Source organism: Piliocolobus tephrosceles, chromosome 16 (assembly GCF_002776525.5).
Source record: "Piliocolobus tephrosceles isolate RC106 chromosome 16, ASM277652v3, whole genome shotgun sequence".
In the NCBI taxonomy this organism is placed as follows: domain Eukaryota; kingdom Metazoa; phylum Chordata; class Mammalia; order Primates; family Cercopithecidae; genus Piliocolobus; species Piliocolobus tephrosceles.
Genome location: NC_045449.1, coordinates 47,526,196 through 47,548,298, shown reverse-complemented (window position 1 = coordinate 47,548,298; position 22,103 = coordinate 47,526,196). Strand labels below are relative to the sequence as shown.

Here is a 22,103-nt window from a genome sequence, read left to right as displayed (position 1 = left end):
AATCCTTACGTTTACTGTGTACCAGGCACTTGCCTAGGCTCTGAATATTCACTGGCCCACAACAGTGCCTGGTATATAGGAGGCGCCCATTAAATGTAAATTTAATGATGCAGGTGGGAAGTGGAAGGCGTCGCGAGTAGGCGTCGTGGGTATTCTGCGGCTGCAGGGGTTCAGCTGCGAAGGGGAGTTTGGAAGCCCAAGGTTGTTCTGATTTGGGGGACTTCCTGCGCGCCGACTTCACGTATCCTCAATCTTAGGTCACCCTAAAAAAGGATGTTCCGGGCCTCTTCACGTTTGAGGTAGAACCTGAGGATAGCCAGAGTCGACCTCTCGCCGAGCCAATGGAGGAAGAGGGTGCACGTCCCGCGTCCTCTTCTCCCAAGCCCTTTCGTCCCCCTCCCCCATCAGGATCCTTCCCTTTCTCCCACGGGTTCCACTTATTTCGCCCGATGGCGGCATCTCTTACGGCGTCTGCACCGTCCAGGCTCGCTCCCATTGACTCGGCTCACCACCACGCCAACAATCGTCGCGGTCTCTGTGGCGCAATCGGTTAGCGCGTTCGGCTGTTAACCGAAAGGTTGGTGGTTCGAGCCCACCCAGGGACGCTGTGGTTTTTTTTGTCTTTTGGGTTTTGTTCCCCCCCGCCCCACCTAAGATAAAAACCTAAGCCTTTTACTCAAAAGCCAAATTTTGCATAGAAATGGCAGCAGCAATACTTTTTCTAGGAGAATCACTGTTCTTGAAAATTCTTTGCTGCTCAGTCAATAATGGGATAATTTCTCCAGCACTTCCCTCCACACCCCCCACCCCGCCTCCAAGCTGGATGGCAGGAAACCTAAAGACAGAAGTTTTTGTTTCACTGTGCAAGGAACATGTTTCAGGATGCATTTCTTCGTAGGATTAGGAATGAATTTACAGTGGAGGTTCGACAGTTTTCTATTGTCTGCCTCAATCGATATTACAATCTCCAAATACTACATTTGGAAGGGAAGGGAATGAGAGAGAGACACACTGAGAAACAGGTATGAAGAGAAACAAAGGTGAGAAAGGGAGAACATTGTTGTGATACAGGGAAAGAAGGGACGTGACAGAGAACTAGGCAGGGTGAGTGGGGAAGACCCCAAGACAGAGAGAGGGACAATAGACACATTTAAAGTGAGAAGCATCAGAAAAAAAAGGAAAACAACACTTTTTTCCCCCTAGAACTACACAGAGAAGTGGGGGAGAAGGATGTGGAAAGAGAAGCAGAAACTGACCAAGGACCTTGTTTGGGGGAGATAAAAGGTATAAAGGACACAGAGGTAAAGAGGTTCCGGAAAGCATTAGAGGAGCCGCCCTCTCCTGTCTCGTCACCATTTTTAAAGGGATCTGATCCTCGCAATAGCTCTTGGTATATGCTGGAGATAATTGCCTAGATTTCCCGCGTTCCTGTCCTCTGCGAGCCTCTAGCCTGTGACAGACACTGTGACTCTTCTGATGCACTTGTCAGCTAGAGGACCGCGTGAGATGCAAACACAAAATCAAGGGGCACCTAATGTCTGCCGAGACGCATTCCTGGGCGCGGTGGGAGCCTCGACCTTTGTGGAGGAGGATGTGCAAAGCACTCTTAAGCAGTTCTCATAGACACTTGGTCTCTGCAGATTCGGCTCAAAGGAGACCTCTTGTGGAAGCCCACCCGAGTACTCACTCACCCTTAGCGCTCACACCAGAAGCGGTGGGCGCTAAAGGGACAGGCTGTGTGTCCCTCAGAGTTTGCACCCACCGGCCTGTGAGCACCCCGCGCAAAAGCCAGGCTCCTGTGCCTTGAGTCCCCAGTTCCTAGCGCAGTATTTGACACTGGCACATGACAGGTGCTTCTCTGTCGGCTAGCAGTAGAACAAAAGACTAGGAAACTCTTCCGATGTGGGAGGAGTTGGTCAGAAGGTTCTCCTGAGAAACCAGAAAGGCCAGGAATGTGGGGACTAGTCATCCAGGACGCAAAAGATGAAAATGGAGTTTTAGTGGGTAATGGGGTCTTAGCACACTCCTCTCTAGCGGTTCTCTCCTGTCTGGCGCTTAACAATCGAGTAATAAGTGGATGGACCCCGGTGGCCCCTCGGGAAGCCCTCCAGGATTCATGGGCAGCAGAGGAACGTCAATCTCCTTCCCACTGGCTGATAATGCCCCGAGGGGCAGCCCCTAGGTGTCCGTGTGGTTGGTGGGTGGGATCCAGATCTCCGCAAAGGCCCTGTTACGGGTTTCTCTTGTTCGGGGTCTTGTAGCCAGAGAGGGGCGGCTGCCTGGGAGTCCCTGCCACGCTCCCCTCCCGGCAGAGCGAGTGGATGCGCGTTTTCCTTGGCAGAGTCCAGGATGCCGGCGACACATTTGCCCTGGGAACAGTGGGCGGGTCCCCTTTCCTCCGGGGCGGGTGAACTCGCCTCTTCGCCTGCAGGCTTGGGAGCAGGTGACCGGATCTTCCCTTGGCCCTTTTCCCGCAGGTTCTCGGACCACTCCCTCTGGAAGGAAGTCTCTCCGCCCTTCCTCTTCCTCCCCGCCCGGGTCCCGCTGTTGTGGCTGCAGGCTCAAGCTGGGGTCACTCGGCGGCCAGAGAGCGAAAGCATTCAGCCGGGGCCCCCAGTTTCGAGGCTGCCTTGACTGCGAGCAGCGAGGGAAGAAGAGGCAGGCGCTCCAAAACTGGGCGAAGATTCCTTTCCCAATTTCTAACTCGAGCCTCCCACCGTCAGTGCGCTTAATGGCGCTACTGGCCGGATGAATAATCAAGCTCTCTGGAGGGACAGACGTGGCCGCCATCCCTAATAAATCGTGAATAACAAATGAGCGAATCGACCGTCCTCATGAGGCCCACGGGCGTCCAGTAACGCAGCATCGATTCGCTTCCCCGGCGCCGGCCTCACCGCTCCTCCCGGCGTTTCCAAGCCTCCCTCCTCGTTCTCTCCCTCCGGCTGGAGCCACTGAGGACGGGAGCCACTGAGGACGGGAGCCCCAGCACCAGGTGGAGCCGGGGCGCCGGTGGGAGTCGAGCCCAGCCGTCTTGGCGCTTGCCCGACTCTCCCGCCCGCGCCGAGGGAGGCGCACAGGCAGCGCGCAGCGCAGGGCGCGAGCGAAAAATGCAGGAATCGGCGCCAGGCAGGAGAAAAGGCGCGGGCCCACCTTCCAGCCCGGCGCCTCGTTTCCTAGTCCAGTGTGGCCTCTCGCTTTCGGCCGGATTGTGTCCCAGGCCCGGAGCCTGAGTGCAGGCCTCCATTCTTCTCTGCCTGAGCGCGCCGGGGGCGCAGCCTCCGCCAGAGCGACCCGAGCCCCCGGCGGCGAGACCCCTCACCCGGCCTCACCCCGCACCTCCACTCCCCTCTCGCGATTGCTCCCTGCCAGGCGCCCAGGCTGGATCCCGGTGTGCCGCTTTTCCAGGCCAGCGCCCTTGCCGCCGAGGGGGCAAAGGGAGCGGGGAGGACACGCTCGCCCTCCCAAATGCAGTTATTAATTTTAAGGCAGTGTCACTTGGAGTGAATGAAAATCGCTTGGACGCTTGGCTGAAGCGTCGCGTCCTCCGCCGGAGCCCCGCGCCCTTTGCTCTAGGCCAGGACGTGGAGGACCGCGGGCCACCTTTCAGCCCAGTCCCCATTTCACCATTTTCCAGGCGCCCCAGCTAGGGGTGGGCATCACAGGGTCAGTGGGGGGAACCCATATTTTGAGGGGAGGGGAATGACTGCGGAAGGTAACAGAGGAGAATTCATCCTCCGGGGTCGGGGGGGCCGCGTGGGAAGGGAGGGGTCTCGTCCTGGCTGGGGGCCCGGCACCCGGTGGCGGGGAGCGGCCGCGCCAGCCCCCACCTCCTCTTCCCCTCTCTGCCAGCATCCTGAAGGAATGAGGTCACGTGGGTGAGTGGTGGGCGGGACCTACTCTTGTCTGGAGGAAAAAAGCCATTTTGTCTCCCCCCTAACACTCCGGTCCCTCCCCTCCCCCCTCGGTCCCCTCCCCTCCCCTCTCTCCCTCCCACCCCAAGCCGCTTTCACAAACTCCTTTCTTACCGTAGGTTTCTCCCCTCCCGCCGCCCGGGCGAGCGACACGGCTGCGGCCCCCCTCCCCTCCCTTCCCTCCCTCCCTCCCATCCCCCCCTCCCCGAGACCCACCGGACCCCGAACCCAGGTAAGTGGAGCAGACTCCCCCTTCCTTTCCCTCTCCTGGCCTGTAACCCTCTGGGGATTGGGATGGGGGGCCGGCCGTTCTTTGCAAGCCCCGGTGGGAGGGGGAGGCTCTGAGTCGATCCTGCCCTGGCACCCCCCGCTCTTCGTCAGCCCCTAGCCCAGCTTGCCCCGTCCGCCTTTCTTTCTCCCTTTTTTCTGTCCCTTTTTCCCTTTCCTCTCTTCCAAGATGGCCGAAACGGGCTCCCCCTCTTAACGATTTGGCGTCTCCCTCGACCACCACCTCTTTGTGCAGCAGCCCCCGGGCAGACCCTGTTCCGAGGTAGCGAGGGGGAAGGTCCGGGGCAGCCGGGAGGGCTTGCGGGCTGCGCGCTGGGTTGGGTCGCCGCTCCCCACGAGCCAAAACCACCCCTTGCTCTGCCCTATCTGCCCCCTTTTCCGTCTGGGTAGGGGTCCCTCTCCCATGGGCACTGGGGCGTCGTGGACGCGCAGGGACTTGGGGCCGGCAGAAGGGGATGTGCTTTGGGGCGGCCGCGAGGCCGGGGGAGGGCGCCCTTCCCCGCCCGGGCCCCGGTTCTCTCGGGCACCTCCCCCAGCCGGTCCCCGCTCCCTGTCCCGGCGCCGGCGCCCCGCCCCCTCCCTGAACCACCTCAGCAGAGCCTCCCTCCCGAACACCCCTCCCGGGGCCCCGCGGAAAGTTTGGCTCTAGGGAAGGTGGGAGCGGCTACCCGGTAACTGGGGTCCCTGATCCTTGGACCTGGGCTCCTGGGGAAGCCCGGGCGGAGGGGGTAGAATGGGGATGGAGGGAAATTTATCGCAATATTTCCCATTGCCATCGGAAGCAGGGGGGTCCGCTAAATTGGCCCCCATTCCTCTGGGACGCCCAGCCACCCCACCCTCCGCACGTCCTCCTGCTGCTAGCTCTGAGGGCGTGGGACCCCCGGGCAAGCAGACACCCACTGCCTGTCTCCACGGTGGGCCCGGGCATGCCCCTCGCCCTCCCCCACTGCCCCGTCTGCCCGTAATCGCTCCGGTTGGCTTGAGGTGGGAGGAGGCGACCTGGAGGCGGGTTAATTTGCCAGTGAATATTGTGGAAGTGTTACCCAGCGCTTCCCGAGATCTTGTCCCTCAGTGTCCCCCACGCTTCCTCAGGCTCCCCAGATCTCTCTGTGTCGAGGGGAGGGCTGTCTCCTGGTTGCCCCCTCCCCGCTCTATTCTGATGCCTCTTCCTCTGGGACCTCTGGCAGTTTCTGTTCCTGAAACTCTTTAATTTCTCTCCTCCTTCCCCCTCCACTCTGGTCCAAGGTGTTATTACTTGGAGCATAAAGCCAGCTCTGTTGCAGCTTTTTGGTGGGAAGGTTTTCCCACCAGCTCCTCTGGTTGGGGGTTGGGGGATTGAGGCTTTAGAACTGTCTTTGGAATGAAGCAGGAAACCGACCCCAGGATCCAGACCAAGTGTAGCTGGGTAGGGTTCAAGTCTTGGGGGTTGGGCAGGAAGGGGGACTCTGCTGCCCCTGGCCTTGCCTGGGAGATCTTGATTGATGGAGCTGTTGTCATGGGAATGGAGAGAGCCCGAACAGGAAGAGGGTACAGCTTTGTGCAGGTCAGATGCCCACTGCAGCCCTCCAGCCTATGGTCCCCAGAGCTGACATTGGAAGCTGAACTGCCTTTGTTACTGGAAGACTTACATTATAATTTACCCTGGGTGGACCAGGGGCGTACAAAAGGTTAGTGTGTGTTTGCAGAGTCTGGTTCCAGGCAGGGATGTTAGGCTGTGTGCTTCTAGGTTGGGGGTGGATGTGGATGGCTCCTGCATCTAGTGAGGATGGGCCTGGCTGTGGTCTGGCTGTGATGGTGTGTGTATGTGTGTGTGTTGGGGGTGGGGGCCGTGTCGTGTCTATCTGGCCTTGTGTGTATTGAGTGTGAGAGGTGGAGGGGGGTGTGTCAGGCTGTATGTGTGTGTATCTGGCAATGTGTATATTTTGGGGTTTTGCCTGTTTGATCTTAGGGAGTTGAGAGGAGAGGGAGGAAGGGAGGGTTGAGTAAGCCCAGCTTCAGGAGGCCCTTTTCAATGCATGCTGGGGACAGGGGAGCAGATCTTTGTGTCATTGTCAAGGACTGGGGAAAGTTGGGAGGTTCACAGTGTCCCTAGGCAGACCCTCACGGCCCCAAACACAAATACAAGGGGCTTGCGCAGTTGGACCGACGAAGCTGGGAGAGAAACAGAGTCAGAAAACCCGGGGTCTGAGTCTTGATGCTGTACTCTGGCTGGCTGGCTGTGCTTCTCTGCAGCCTCTGTTTCCCCATGTGTACCACAGAAGTGGGGTAAGGTGATTAGCGGGTGCCTCCTCTTCCTACCTCAAGGCAGGAGTCCATGCTGATGGTCATGTTTGGACCAGACTGACTCCCAGACGGCGGCCCACTGAGTGGTCTTCCCGCCACGCCACGGAGCTGCCCTTCTTCCCTCCCACCTGCTGGGATGAAGCCAGGCATTACTGCTTTAGACGAGTGAGGAGCCTGGCCAGGTGCCAGGATGTTAAAAGCACTGGGGTGGGAGTCAGGCACTTTCTTGTCGCAGGACTGTCACTGCTTTGCTTTGTGACCTTCGACAAGTCACATCTGAGTGTGCTCATCTGTAAAATGAAAGGATCGAACAGGTGCTGCTGCTGCTTCTTTTTTTTTTTTTTTTTTGAGATGGAGTCTCACTCTGTCACCCAGCCTGGAGTGCAGTGGTGTGATCTCCACTCACTGCAACCTCCACCTCCCAGATTCAAGCAATTCTCTGGCTCAGCCTCCTGAGTAGCTGGGATTACAGGCACCTGCCACCATGCTCAGCTAATTTTTGTATTTTTCATTTGTTTGTTTGTTTGAGACAGAGTCTCGCTCTGTTGCCCAGGCTGTAGTGCAGTGGCGCGGTCTTGGCTCACTGCATCCTCCGCCTCCTGGGTTCAAGCGATTGTCCTGCCTCAGCCTCCCGAGTAGCTGGGACTACAGGCGTGTGCCACCACACCCAACTAATGTTTTGTATTTTTAGTAGAGACGGGGTTTCACCATGTTAGCCAGGATGGTCTCAATCTCCTGACCTCATGATCCACCCGCCTGGGCCTCCCAAAGTGTTGGGATTACAGGCGTGAGCCACCGTGCCCGGCCTAGTTTTTGTATTTAGTAGAGATGGGGTTTCACCGTCTTTGCCAGCCTGGTCTTGAACTCCTGACGTCATGATCCAGCCACCTTGGCCTCCCAAAGTGTTGGGATTACAGGTGTGAGCCACCGCGCCCAGCCAAACAAGGTGCTTTCTAAGAGCCCTTTCACCTCTGCAGTTCTAGACATCTGGATGTGACCTTGAGTGACTTTTCCTAAGACCTGGAGACATTGTAGTGAGGGAGTGGGGCTGATTTCATTTGGAGGTAGGCAGAGCAGAGAGAGCTATGGCATCGGAGAAGCACAGGGCCTTGGCTGGGAGACCCACTGTTTCTACAGGGGACTATGAAGAAGTGAGAGAGGCCTAAATTGCAGGGTGGATTCCAGAAAGACACTGGTTAAAATGGAGAGATGGGTCTGGGTGCAGTGGCTCATGCCTGTAATCCCAGCAGTTTGTGAGGCCAAGGCAGGCAGATCACTTGAGGCCAGGAGTTGGAGGCCAGACTGACCAACATGGTGAAACCCTGTCTCTACTAAAAATAAAAAAATGAGCCAGGTATGGTGGTGGGAGCCTGTATTCCCAGGTACTTGGGAGGTTGAGGCAGGAGGATCGCTTCAATCTGGGAGGCAGTGGTTGCAGTGAGCCGAGATCTCACCACTGCCCGCCAGCCTGGGAGACGGTGCGAGACTCCATCTCAAAAAAAAAAAAAATGAGAGAGAGATGGTGGCGTTTTCTTAGCAGAGGTCTTTAAGGATTGGGAAAGACAAGTGCCAGGCTTGAATGGCAAGGAGGGGTCAGGGTTGGATGCTGGGTGCTGAGCAGGCTCCCTTCTTGCCACAGTAGCAATAGCCAGACCCAGGGCCTCAGGGCCCAGAAGGAGGGCTGCCTAAGGGTCACACACACCCTTGCAAAGACAATGGCAGAAGATACTGAAGGGCGTGGCTTCTGCTGGGGGGGGGGGGGGGAAGTGGTGTTAGAGGTGGAGACAGTGCTCAAGTCCAGGGAGAGGGTGGACACACAGTTGGGACTGACCTGTTAAAGCCCCTGAGCTCTGCAGAGGCCACTTCCAAGGGCGCTTGGCCTCCCCTTTCTGTTTCTTGGGATCTGTGTCTCCCACTCTTTCTCCCTCAAGTTCTTCCCATCTCCCAGCCTCTTCCTCAAAGTAATGACAGCTGGATTTCCAGCCACTCATCACCCCTTTTCCCTCACCTTCCCACAGCACACCAGCGAGTGCAGCGGGGGAGAAACTGGTTGTCAGGAATTCGGGGTCTGGGGCCTCCTGGGGTGGGAAGATGGGGAGAGGGTGCTCTAGGGAGACAGAGCTCCTGTTTACATTGCTCTTGGCACCTGCTGGTAGGGACCTGCAGGTAACCATGGCAATCAGGTGAGGAGCCAATCAGTGCTTCTCCCCACCCCCAGCCCCAGAGGTAACAGTCAGAACCTGTGGGGATGGAGTGGGGGGAGCAGGGAGTGTAGCAAGGGGCTTATTTTCTTAAACTGGAGAAGGAGCAGTGTTTCACTCAGTCAGCACCGCCTTGGGCTTCAGTCTAGAAAGGGTCCTGAGGAATAGGCTGGGGTTGAATTCTCAGAAATGCTCAGGGAAGTGATTGGGTGAGGGGCACAGCCATTTGCAGTGTGGGGCTCCTGGCTGTGGGGTGCTTAAGAGCAAGTGTCATCGGGGTGTGTTGGCTCACACCTGTAATCCCAACACTTTGGGAGGTGAGACAGGCGGATCACTTGAAGCCAGGAGTTCAAGACCAGGCTAACCGACATGGCGAAACCCCATCTCTGTTTAAAAAAAAAAAAAAAAAATTAGCCAGGTGTGGTGGCATGCGCCTGTAATTCCAGAAGGCGGAGGCATGAGAATCACTCGAACCTGGGAAGCGAAGCCTGCAGTGAGCCGAGATCGCACCACTGTACTTCAGCCTGGGCAACAGAGCAAGACTGTCTCAAAAAAAAAAAGAGCAAGTGTCTGTTCTGAAAACACAGCGAGTGTGTGAATGAGGTGGCTTGGGTGGTGTGAAGTGTGCGGAGCCTGTGTGTTTACGTGTATGTGTATGTACGCGTGCACATGTATACGAGGGTGAACGGGAGAAAGATGAGGGCATGCGATTTACCCCAGCAACAGAGACCCCAGGCGTTATCAGAGCTCAACATCAGCATGTTTGTTAGTGGCTCTGCACACACACATAGATGCACCTGGACACACACATGACTGGCAGGCAGGCACAGGAAGTACCTTTCTTTGGAGGCCCAGATGGCACGTACACATGATGGATATTACACACGCACAGAGAGACGGCCACTTGGATTGTTCTCTCCTCTGGATGGTTGTAATAATATTTGGGCATCTTGCCAGGGACAGGGTTACTATGGAAACGACCAAACAGTGGAGTAGCCAGCAGCTTTCTGCGTAATTGCAAAGGGGGGACCCATGCAGGGAGGGCTGGCTGAGGCCACCCTGCGTGGGGTGGGAACCCCTCTCCCTTCTCAGATCCCCGGGGCCGCCTCCTCTCTGCCGTGTCTCTGGGCTTGCCGTGGGACTGGCTTGTTCCCCTTTGTCTGCCCTGTAACCTGGTGTCTCTCCCACGTGTGGCCTTTGTGTCTCTGCATCTCTTTCTGTCTCTGGCCAGGTTCCCTGAGCCTCTGTTGGCTGGCTGGGTCCTGGCCAGACTCATCCTGGGGTCTCTATAGAAACTGCTGATCCCGGCTGTGAATTTCTTGTCCTAGAAAACTCAGTGTGGTGGCTTTAGAAATCTTTCTGGAAAGGAGAGAAGGGTGTGCGTATGTTGTAAAGGAGCTGTTGGGGCTTGGCCACTTCCCAAGCCCCACCCTTGGGCTTTTACTCTGGGAAAGAGGAGGGAGGGGCTGTCCCTTCCAGGTGCAGGTTTGGTTTGATTTCTTTACCAAGAAGGAAGCACGGTGGCCAATCCAGAGCCGGACGTTTCACCTCTCTGGACCCTGCCTGGGCCTGGCTGGTGTCGGGCAGGCGGTCTGGGGACACAGCACTTTCTGCCCAGCTTTGGCAGGCATCTGTGAGAGCCTGTGGTTTGTCACTGGACAGCCTGTGAACAGGTGGCAGAGGCGTCACCAGGGCAGGAGACAGCGGGAGAGTAACAGTGACCATGTCGGGGGAATTCCTGCAGTGTGCATGAAAGGGGGGTTCCTGGACCCTGTGTGCTTGTGGGCAGGGAGCACTCATGCAGGGGCTGTCCGTCGGGGCACTGGGAGGGATTCCTGTGGCAGGGGTATAGCCTTTTTGCCTAAACTCTTTGAGTCCAGGGCTAGGGCTGGAGCTGTGCATTCCCAGCTTCAGGCATGTAAGGGCCCTCTCTGTTCCCTGCCTGAGTCCCAGGCCTGGAAGCCAAATGGTTACGTCTGGTGGATTTCCTGGGAGCAGCCTATATTTGGCAGACTTTAGAGGAGGGAGGTGCTCCGAAGCCTAGGCTGGATGCGGAGCCAGAAGCACAAGGGATGGCTGTGGTCTTCTAACTTAGGGTAGCCTGTGCCCATGGTGTTTCCAGGGAAGCCTTCTTGGAGGAGGAGTGAATGGATGGAGTAGATAGGAGGCTGGGATCAAGTCTGAGGCCCTGCACCTGGGTGGAGGGGTTGAGGGAGTGAGGATAACTTATTTCTCCCTTCTTCTGTTCCTTGAAGTTTCAGGCCAGTGGCTAATTTATCTGAGTTTCCTCCTGGTTCCTAGGATGCTTTAAATGTGAACCATGTGAGTGAATACGGATTGGGATTGGGGAGTTTTGTTTTTGTTTTTCTTTTTTAGACAGAGTCTTGCTCTGTCGCCCAGGCTTGAGTGCAGTGGCATAATCACGGCTCACTGCAGCCTCAACCACGCAGGCTCAAGGGATCACGTGAGGCAGGAGGATCCTCCTGCTGTGGCCTCCCAAAATGCTGGGATTACAGACATGAGCCACTGCACCCGGCCTGGGATAGGAGAGAGTTTAAAAAACCCTCTTCTCTTCCATTTTCCTGCCTCCTCACATTCTCTGGGGAGTTGGGCGGCACGTCCTGTGGCCTAACTTCAATCTTTCCTCCTGCTCCTCAGAGGGAGCCTGACCTTGTTGCTCAAGGCTGTGTGACTCTCCAGAGCCCGGGCACCCAGTGAACACACAGAGGGGGCCAGAAAGAACCAGCCACATGTCCCAGCCCACCCTGAAGGCAGAGAGGGGTCCTGGGCTCAGGGAGAGCTGTGCTGGGAGGTGTGCAGTGAAGTGTGGGAGGGGCTGCTGCCGAGGCTCTGGGTTTCTTTTTTTTTTTTTTTTGAAACAGAGTCTCGCTCTGTCGCCGAGGCTGGAGTGCTGTGGCTCAATCTCGGCTCACTTTGCAAGCTCAGCCTCCCGAATAGCTGGGACCGCCAGCACCCCCGGCTGATTTTCTGTATTTTTAGTAGAGACAAGGTTTCACTGTGTTAACCAGGATGGTCTTGATCTCCTGACCTCGTGATCCGCCTGCCTCGGCCTCCCAAAGTGCTGGGATTACAGGCTTGAGCCGCCGCGCCCGGCCAACTCTGGGTTTCTGATTCCACTTTGTTTCCCAGGGCAACGCTTCCCAGTCCCCCCACCCCCGACCCCGGAATCATGCATCGGACTACACGGATCAAAATCACAGAGCTGAACCCCCACCTCATGTGTGCCCTCTGCGGGGGGTACTTCATTGACGCCACCACTATCGTGGAGTGCCTGCATTCCTGTGAGTTGGGGGGAGGGGAGCTGCTCAGGGTGGGCAGCCTCTGTGCCCAGATTGGGGCGGGCATGGCCTGAGGAAGGTAGCACACAAACCCTTGCCCTGAAGAGCCAACGCGCCCACGTGTCTGCTGGGAATCCTCAGGTCACAGAGGGCCTACCTTGCAGGGGCAGCTGGGTGCGGGGCATCGGCCCAGAAATTCATTTCAAGGACTTGCATCTGAAATCTTAGTTCTTTCTTGAAATGACTGAAATTGTATGCCCTGTAGATGCAGACACCTCTTGTTTATACTGTGGGCTTGGCAGCAAGGGGGTGAGACCCAGGGGCATCTTGAACAGGCTGGCTTTTGTCCTCCACTCCATCGGGGAGCTTGGGACTCAGGGCTGACTTTCTGCGTTGTACATGACACTGGCCTGTCTCATACGAGATCCAGCTTCCCTCAACAATGCACAGGGACAGGTGCCACACGTGCAAAACACACATCGCCACGTTGGGCCTCGGAGCAGGGACAAGGTGGAGAAGGGATATCTGAGTTTGAGCAGAAGGCGGGGAGGCGGGTCCTGGGATTGGAAGGCAACTCTGACTCTCCTCCCTCTCTCCACACCCCCAAGTCTGCAAAACCTGCATCGTGCGCTACCTGGAGACCAACAAATACTGCCCCATGTGTGATGTGCAGGTCCATAAAACCCGGCCGCTGCTGAGCATCAGGTAGGCTTGGCACCGCACTCCTGCCCCCGCCATCCTCAGGGTCAGCCTCCCCCATCCCTCCCACACTCCGTGCTTCCTTCAGCCAAGGCGGCGGGTGTGGGAGAAGCACGGCGTGTGGACTTGGGCTACTCCCCTCCCTTTGGGTCGCATTTGGCTCGTCATAGGCTGAGGCATACTAGAGGGGCAAAGACCAGACCCACAGGGATCCCAATGCCTGGGCACTGGGTCTCAGGAAGGGAGTGGGTAGAGGGGTCCCATGACTGGGAGAGCAGGGTGAGGTCAGAGCAGTTCTCTGGAGAGCGCATTGCTGGTAAACCCTGTCCATTTTTCCCCAGGTCTGACAAAACCCTTCAAGACATTGTCTACAAATTGGTCCCTGGGCTTTTTAAAGGTATCTGCACACCATTCCTCCTCCTGCCCACCGACCCCATTTCCCAGCCCTTGGCCCTGTCCTCATCTGCTGCCTTCTTCCAGATGAGATGAAACGGCGGCGGGATTTCTATGCAGCGTACCCCCTGACGGAGGGTGAGTGTGCTCGCATCTGTTTGTGTGTGCATGGGCGTGCCTGGGACCATGTAGGTGTGTAGTGTTACCAGTCACCCTCTGACCTCCTCAGCGCACACCTCCCCAGAAGGTGGCTGGGCTCACCTGGTTGAGTTCATGATCCCTGGGTCCTTGGCGGACTCCCTTCTTCCATCCTCTGCCAACCCAAGAGCTCTCTCCTTCTGCAGTCCCCAACGGCTCCAATGAGGACCGCGGCGAGGTCTTGGAGCAGGAGAAGGGGGCTCTGAGTGACGATGAGATTGTCAGCCTCTCCATCGAATTCTACGAAGGTGCCAGGCAAGTCCGGCCCAGGCTGGCCCCTTCTGGGCTCCTAGGTTGGGTCACCCCTTCTCCCACCCAGGGCCCTCTGGATGTGTCCATTGAGGGACCATCCTCCTGGGTCTCCTGGTTCTTCCTAGCTTCGTTCTTTCTCCATCCCCAGGGACCGGGAGGAGAAGAAGGGCCCCCTGGAGAATGGGGATGGGGACAAAGAGAAAGTGAGTGCTGGGGTCTGCCCAGGACTGGAATGTGGGCTAGGAGGGAGTGGCCTGGGGTGGATCCCCTACCACAGGTGCCTGTGCCCCAACAGACAGGGGTGCGCTTCCTGCGATGCCCAGCAGCCATGACCGTCATGCATCTCGCCAAGTTTCTCCGCAACAAGATGGATGTGCCCAGCAAGTACAAGGTGGGGCCCTTCAAAAAATGAGTGTCTGTGTATGAGTGTGTCAGACAGTCTGTGCACCCCAGCCATTGGTCAGGGCTGGCTAGGTGTCACCCAGGGCTTGCGTGGTTAACTGAACTCATGTGTTAATAGAAGGGTGGTTGAAACCAAGATTAGGGGGCAGTTTAGGGGTGTTGAAGTCAGTGTGCAGTAGTGCATGGGACCAAGATGGTGTGCATGTTGCACACTCGGAACTGTGGCAGAGATGAGTGCAAAAACGCAGGGCCTCCTCTGGGGCCGGTTGGCTGTGGGAAGGCTAGTCTGAAATTCCAACAGAACTCCAGGACATGACTTTTCAAGCTTGAATGTATATGTGTCTCCTGGAGATCTTGTTAAAATGCAGATTCTGATTTAGTAGATTCCTTATTTCTTTTTTGTTGTTGTTGTTGAGATGGAGTCTTGCTCTGTCACCAGGCTAGAGTGCAGTGGAGCGATCTTGGCTCACTGCAACCTCCACCTCCCGGGTTCAAGTGATTCTCCTGCCTCAGCCTCCCAAGTAGGTGGGATTACAGGTGCCTGCCACTGCCCCTGGCTAGTTTTTGTAGTTTTAGTAGAGACGGGGTTTCACCATGTTGGCCAGGCTGGTCTTGAACTCCCGACCTCGTGATCCACCCTGCTCGGCCTCCCAAAGTACTGGGATTACAGGCGTGAGCCATGGCACCCGGCCAGATTCCATATTTCTAACAAGCTCCTAGCTACTGAAGGTCCACAGATCACAGTCTAGGACAGTGGATCCTAAACTGTTGCCTGTTAAATCTCATGAGTTAACTCACAACTTACTAGTAGTTAAGTCAGAATTTCTGGGGGTAAGATGCAAGCATTGATATTTTGTTTTTGCTTTTTTTTTCCCCCTCTGTCACTCAGGCTGGAGTGCAGTGGCATCATCTCGGCTCACTGCAACCTCCGCCTCCTGGTTTAAAGTGATTCTTGTGCCTCAGCCTCCCAAGTAGCTGGGACTACAGGTGCATGCCACCATGCCTGGCTAATTTTTGTATTTTTAGTATAGACAGGGTTTCACCATGTTGGCCAGGCTGGTCTCCAACTCCTGGCCTCAAGTGAGCCACCTGCTTCGGCCTCCCAAAGCTCTGGGATTCCAGGTGTGAGCCACTGCGCCAGGCCAGGCATTGGTGTTTTCTTGTTGTTTTTTTTCTTTCTTTTTTTTTTTTTTTTTTTGAGACAATGTCTTGCTCTTGTTGCCCAGGCTGGAACGCAATGGCAGGATCTTGGCTCACCGCAACCTCTGACCGCCCCCCCAGGTTCAAGTGATTCTCCCGCCTCAGCCTCCCGAGTAGCTAGGATACAGGCATGCGGCACCACACCCAGCTAATTCTGTATTTTCAGTAGAGACGGGGTTTCTCCATGTTGCTCAGGCTGGTCTTGAACTCCCGACCTCAGGTGATCCGCCCGCCTCGGCCTCCCAAAGCTCTGGGATTACAGGTGTGAGCCACCGCACCCGGCCTAGGCATTGGTGTTTTTTTGTTGTTGTTGTTTTGTTTTGTTTTTTGAGACAAGACGGAATCTTGCTCTGTCACCCAGGCTGGAGTGCAGTGGAGCAATCTCAGCTCACTGCAAGCTCCGCCTCCCGGGTTCACGCCATTCTCCTGCCTCAGCCTTGCGAGTAGCTGGGACTATAGGCGCCCGCCACCACGCCCGGCTAATTCTTTGTATTTTTAGTAGAGACGGGGTTTCACCATGTTAGCCAGGATGGTCTCGATCTTCTGACCTCACGATCCGCCCACCTCGGCCTCCCAAAGTGCTGGGATTACAGGCCTGAGCCACCGCGCCCGGCCGGCATTGGTGTTTTTTAAAGCTCCCTGGGTGATTCCATTTTGCAGCTGGGGGTGAGAGCCAGAGTTCCAGGAGATCCCCCGGAGCCTTTCAGCTCCTCTGGGAGACCTGCCAGAGATAGGAGATCCAGACAGCTGTGTGCATGGTGGGACTGGGGGCTGCTAACAATAGGGGAATCTTCTCTGGACCCCTTCCTGCCTGGTGGTCAGGAGTCATGTTGGAACAACACTGACAGGGAAGTCAAATCCACAGTGAAACCCCAGAGAAATGAGGGACCATCTGCAAATCCACCCTTCCCATTGCCCCGCCCCAGTCCCCCACATTCCCAGCCTGGAGCCCCAAGCTAGCCAGGGTCGTGGTGTCTTCCGCTTCCCTCCCCCAGGTGGAGGTTCTGTACGAGGACGAGCCACTGAAGGAATACTACACCCTCATGGACATCGCCTACATCTACCCCTGGCGGCGGGTGAGCCAGCGGGTGGGGCAGGCAGGGAGCAGACTCCCGCAGGGTCTGGCATTGGTCTGTGGCCACATGGGTCACCCTTCTCTAATCAGAGACAGTCCATCCCTTATCCCATGAGCTGTGTGTCCAGGGTGGCTCGCTACAGCAGGTCAGCCTCTGGGCCATCTCTCGCAGATGACTTTCCACTCAGGAGACAAGGCTCCTTGGGCAGATGGCATTCCCCGATTTGGGGGCAGAAATAGGTGCTGGCAGCTGCCGTGTGTTTGCCTCCCTCTCTCCTCTCTGACAAGAGTCTCTGCTTAGACCTTTTGCCTCTCCGGGTCTTCATGTGCCCTGTATCCTTATCTCTCTCCTCTCCAAGACCCCATCCCATCCCTTTTCTCGTGTTTGGACACTGTGGGTTAAAGCTGGTGGCCCTCTGGTTGGCCTCTCTCTCCTGATACCTTCCCCTTCCCTGTCTCTCTCCTCGCCCCCTCTCCCCGCAGAACGGGCCTCTTCCCCTCAAGTACCGTGTCCAGCCAGCCTGCAAGCGGCTCACCCTAGCCACGGTGCCCACCCCCTCCGAGGGCACCAACACCAGCGGGGCATCCGAGTGTGAGTCAGTCAGCGACAAGGCTCCCAGCCCTGCCACCCTGCCAGCCACCTCCTCCTCCCTGCCTAGCCCAGCCACCCCATCCCATGGCTCTCCTAGCTCCCATGGGCCTCCAGCCACCCACCCTACCTCCCCCACTCCCCCTTCGACAGCCAGTGGGGCCACCACAGCTGCCAACGGGGGTACCTCGAACTGCCTGCAGACACCATCCTCCACCAGCAGAGGGCGCAAGATGACTGTCAACGGTGCTCCTGTGCCCCCCTTAACTTGAGGCCAGGGACCCTCTCCCTTCTTCCAGCCAAGCCTCTCCACTCCTTCCACTTTTTCTGGGCCCTTTTTTCCACCTCTTCTACTTTCCCCAGCTCTTCCCACCTTGGGGGTGGGGGGCGGGTTTTATAAATAAATCTATATATATATGTACATAGGAAAAACCAAATATACATACTTATTTTCTATGGACCAACCAGATTAATTTAAATGCCACAGGAAACAAACTTTATGTGTGTGTGTGTGTATGTGTGGAAAATGGTGTTCATTTTTGGGGGGATCTTGTGTAATTTGCTCTTTTTGGGGGTGCCTAGAGATGAATTGGATGGGCCGCTGGAGGCTCAGTGAAGCTCTGCACGGTCCTCGCTGTTTCCCAAGGCAGATGGTGTGTTGGGACCCCTTCAGCCCCAAAGCTTTAGGCACGATTCCAACTGGCTGCATATAGGAGTCGGTTAGAATTGTTTCTTTCCCCGTTTCTCTCCCCATCTTGGCTGCTGTCCTGCCTCTGACCAGTGGCTGTCCCCCGCATTGTTGAATGTCCAGAAATTGCTAAGAACAGTGCCTTTTACAAATGCAGTTTATCCCTGGTTCTGAGGAGCAAGTGCGGGGTGGAGGTGGCACCTGCATCACCTCCTCCTCTTGCAGTGGAAACTTTGTGCAAAGAATACATAGTTCTGCCTCTTTTTGTGTGTGTGTGTGTGTGGCCTTTGCATCATCTATCTTGTGGAAAAGAAGATTCAGGCCCTGAGAGGTCTCAGCCCTTGGAGTTCCACTGTGGCTTTAGCATTGTGAAGCACTGCACCCCCACCAACTCTACCCTCACCCGGGAACCCTCACTAGCAGGACTGGTGGTGGAGTCTCACCTGGGGTCTAGAGTGGAGGTTGGGGTGGGTTAACCTCACACAAGCACAGACCCCAGACTTTGCCAAAGGCAAACAGCCTTCCAGTTGCCCCTCCACCCCCAGCTGAGGCCCGGTCACCTGGTCAGGACAGAGCAACTGCATCTAAAAGCACAAGAAGACAGAAACCTGTAAGCTCTGACCCCACCCCCACTCCTCGAGAGGTCAGCAGACCACCTCCTTAGGGACAGACCCTGGCAGGTCCCTGCCCACCGAGATTTCCTCAGGTGTGCGTAGATCTGGGAGGAGACGGGAGTTGAGACTCAAGATTCCATCACAGCCTGGGTGTGTGGGGTTGGGAGTCCCCTGATGGGCTTGTCTGTGTTTGCACCTTGTCCTGTGTCTGAGGTCCTGTGACTGTACCCTCCTCTGCCCTGGGACATCTGTATCTCTTGGCTTTGTAATAAATGCTGCATACTTTCTGGAGCCTGTAGTTCTTTGGGGTAGAGGGAAGAAGGGAAGGGTGCCTCTCATCTCTGGGTTCAGCCTGATTTGGGGTCCCCATACTTAATGAATATGAACTGCTCTCTCCTGTGGCGACTGGTCAGGAGCCCCCAGCCCACAGACAGGTTAAAATCTGGAGTAGGAGGCAGCACATGGGCCTCACAGCAATGACTACAGGACCACCAGTCTAGTTGGGCAGGCTTGTTTTTGCCATCTTCCCCATCAGCAAACATTGAACCAGGGCCCACTCCCGCCTGCCCCAGACTGGAGACTTTTAGGCTATAAGGAATAATTCTTCCTTCATGAGCCAGCTGTGGGTACCAGAATCTCTTTCTTGGGCTCAGCACCTGTTTCCTTTCCCACACAGAAGGGGTTGGCTGTCAGAGGCCAGGAGCTGAGGCCACCTGTGGCTGGACAGCAGCAGCCCCCTCAGAGTGGGGAGCCCACTTCTGCCTTCTGCACACGCTCACTCCTGTGGGTGCCATCGCAGTACGGGGGCCTCTGAGTGGCCTTGCAGGTACAGAGTGCCACCGTACGGGTCTCTTGGGCCTTGAACTTGAGGGGAGATAGGCCAGTGCGTTGGAAGAAGTGCGAGCCGTCACAGAAGGGCTGGTGGGGGAAAGACGGGAGTCAAAGGCCTGACCCCACCTGCTGGGGCGCGGCAGGGCAGGGCACGCTGCAGGAGCTCAGGGGGAGTGCCGCACAGTGGTTAGGGTGCAGGCTCCAGCGTGAGACTGCCAGGGCTCACCGAGTGACCTCTCTAATCTGTAATGTGGGGGTGATAAGAGTAGAGTTGTATGAGGAAATAAAATAAAATAATGATCATAGTATGCTTTGCCTGTAGTAAGTGTCTGGTAAGTATTTACAGCGTCTTTATAGCATTAGTCTCTGGGACACCCAGAGAGCCAGGACGCTAATAGATGTGTGTGTGTGTGTGTGTGTGTGTGTGTGTGTGAATGGCTCTGAGTCTCCACTGGATCATGAAATTCATTTCCTTCCCATGTTCCTGGGTTAAAACTTCTTTGGGCTGGAGAGTACCCTGTGGTAGCAATTTTTTTTTGACAGGGTCTCACTCTGTTGCCCAGGCTGGAGTGCAGTGATGCAAACATGGCTCACTGTAGCCTCAACTTTCTGGGCTCAAGTGGTCCTCCTTCCTCAGCCTCCATTATGGCTGGGAACACAGGCCCAACTCCATGCTAGTTTTTGGTAGGGGTAGAGGCATTTGTAGAAGCGGGGTCTCAACTTTGTTGCCCGGACTGTTCTTGAACTCCTGGGCTCAAAAGATCCTCCTGCCTTGGCCTCCCAAAGTGCTGGGATTACAGGTGAGCCACCTCGCCTGGCTGAACCAAGGCCTCTTGACATTGGAGTTAGGGTGGGATGGAAGAGAGGTGAAAGAAGTGTGCAAATAGAAACCAGCAACTTGTCTTAGAGGGCTTGAGGTGTGTGGACCTAAGTGGGACTCAGGGACCGTGGGCTGCTGACACCATGCCACATAGCTTGAAGAACACCAGTCAAAGCTCTGCTCAGGAAGGAAAGGGGCCAGGGAGGCAAACAATATGGGCAGGTTCCTGCTGGGATGAAAGGTTCCTGGGCAGAAGGGGAAGCAGGTGGAGCAGGCAGCGAAGCTGAGAAGACAGCAAACTGTGGCAGGCGGCCAGGACGTCCCATAAACTGAGAAGGAAGAGTTTTCTGGAAGAAGAGTGGAGAGGGGCACAAGGGAAGGCTGGGAGGCTTTGGAGGCAGAAGAGCCTGAGCAGAACCTCTTCCCAATGTATCTACGGCCATACCACCCTGAACGCGCCCAATCTCATCTGATCTCGGAAGCTAAGCAGGGTCAGGCCTGGTTAGTACTTGGCTGGAAGACCGCCAGGAAATACCAGGTGCTGTAGGCTTTCGGGGTTCAAGGCCTGGGAATCTATGGCCCAGGTTCTTCCTGGAAGGAGACAGGGAAGGGCCAGGTGAGCTTCGTCGTGCAGTGCACCTCTGAGAAACAAACAGTTCCAGAAGAGCCCACTGGAAGCCCAGCCGCATCAGGCTGGCTGCGTGACTGAGTTTGTCTCTCTGGCTTCATTGCAAGAGATAGATGCCGTGAGCTTAAGGTTGCTGGTGGCACTGGCCTTTTGTCCCCAAATCCCCTTGGTGTCCCTCAGGTATGTATGGGAAGACTAAAATCATCTGGGTGGGAACTCACTGGAGACACCAGGCTGTTCCCAGACAGAGGTATCAGTAGGAAGGCAGGTAGGGGTCTCACCTGCTTCTTGCTGCGGCCACACACACACCACCTGTAGGTTTTCCCTGCCACCAGCTCCACCTTGATGGGGGTCTTCAGGGCCACCACGGACCTGGCTGGGGTTCTAGGGAACCACCGGGCCTGTGGCCAGGGAAGATGAGGGGCTCAGGGTTAGCCCTGGAAGCACCTTCCTGCCTGCGACCCTTCCCAGTTTCCCACTGGCTTGTGTGTGTGGCAGGTTTCCTCTACAAGAGGCTGATCTGATGCCACCCAACAAGACCGTTTCCCAGGACACCATAAGGACTGTGAGCTTTGGATGGTGAAGAGATTTCAAAGCCATGCAGGCGCTCAGGTTTCACGGTCCAGCTGCCTTCCCTCAAAGGCTGGCTCCCACCTGGGTGTTAGGGAGGGCGGGCCGGGATCCTTCCAGCCTAAGGCAGGGCCACCCACACCGGGCTTGGTTCATTAGGTGCTGCTTTGCTCAGAACAGAAGACTGGCGGCCTGCCCAGTGCCCTCTGGTCCGCCCCACCTCCCTGAGAGCCACAGGCTAACTCCAGGTGCCGCGAGCCTGGGGGAATAGGGCTGTACCCTTCCTAGCTCCATACCCTGTCTCTGCCTTTTAGATCTCCGTGCCTAGGGGTCTTGTGCGAGGACAGGGGGGAGGACGGGGGGACTTACCAGCCAGGAGGAGATGTTCCGCCGCGGGTTCAGGTCCTGCAAGGTACACAAGCATAACAAGCATCACAAGACGGTGATTTGGAAATGGAAAAATAAAATCAGTGGAAAGGGAAGGACATGGGAGGTCATCTGGGAAGGAGGAGGTGACAGGGTTGAAGGGGCAAGGGAGGAATGAGAGGGTAAGAAAAAGGTCGCAAGAGAAGGTGCTGACTGGGGAGGAACTGGCGCTAGGGAAAAGCCTGTGAGCTGAGGCAAGCCAGACACCGGCGGGGCGGGCTGGGGACTCGGGGAAGCTCGGTCGGGGCCGGGGCTGGAGTGGGGGCTGGCAGGGGCCCAGGTGGGGTTCGGGGCGGGGTCCGGGTCGGGGCGGGGGTGCTCACCCGGGCGCCGAGCGCCGCCAGCCGCAAGATCGCCCCCACGCAACGCATGGCCGTCTTCCGCGCCGCGCCGGCTCCACCCCCGCCGGGTCACCTCCCCGCCCCCTCGGTCCCCGGCCCGCCAGGCCCCGGAAGACGCCGCAGCGTCTTGCGAGGGCTGAGGCCAGGGGCCGACGGGGTCCGGAAGCCTGGCCGCGGGGCCCGCCCAGCGGCCTCCTCGGCGCGCCAGGCGTGAGCGGTCGGTCCTGGCGCCCCCTGCCGGGCGGGTCTGGCAGCGGAACGCCCCGCGCACAGCCTCAGCGCCTGGGGCACCCCCGAGGGCGCGGGACCTTCCCAGGATTCGCTGTTGCTGGCCGAGCCTCAACCGCGCTTCTGGGAGCGAGCGCGCGGGCGTCGCGTCACCTCGGGACGGGCAG

General features: G+C 56.9%; 2 protein-coding genes, 1 non-coding gene and 1 pseudogene across 3 annotated transcripts; 3 read left to right on the top strand and 1 right to left on the bottom strand.

Annotated features, from left to right (window-relative positions):
* Positions 1-531: 531 nt before the first annotated feature.
* TRNAN-GUU lies at positions 532-605 on the top strand. Its single transcript has one exon. It is a non-coding gene; the product is annotated as a tRNA-Asn (tRNA).
* An 11,108-nt stretch (positions 606-11,713) lies between these two features.
* PCGF2 (polycomb group ring finger 2) lies at positions 11,714-18,379 on the top strand. Its single transcript, XM_026448959.2, has 9 exons — positions 11,714-11,985; positions 12,591-12,687; positions 13,023-13,078; positions 13,162-13,212; positions 13,419-13,527; positions 13,673-13,727; positions 13,820-13,915; positions 16,122-16,202; positions 16,685-18,379. The coding sequence occupies exons 1-9, from the start codon at positions 11,874-11,876 to the stop codon at positions 17,060-17,062; spliced, it is 1,035 nt and encodes a 344-aa protein (XP_026304744.1). The 5' UTR covers positions 11,714-11,873; the 3' UTR covers positions 17,063-18,379.
* On the bottom strand, positions 17,270-21,868 carry CISD3 (CDGSH iron sulfur domain 3). Its single transcript, XM_023204298.1, has 4 exons — positions 21,691-21,868; positions 21,311-21,346; positions 20,653-20,772; positions 17,270-19,010 (listed from the first exon to the last, which is right to left on the bottom strand). Exons 1-4 carry the CDS (start codon positions 21,736-21,738, stop codon positions 18,831-18,833), a joined length of 384 nt encoding a protein of 127 aa, XP_023060066.1. The 5' UTR covers positions 21,739-21,868; the 3' UTR covers positions 17,270-18,830.
* LOC111537708 lies at positions 20,175-20,293 on the top strand (annotated as a pseudogene).
* Positions 21,869-22,103: the final 235 nt, after the last annotated feature.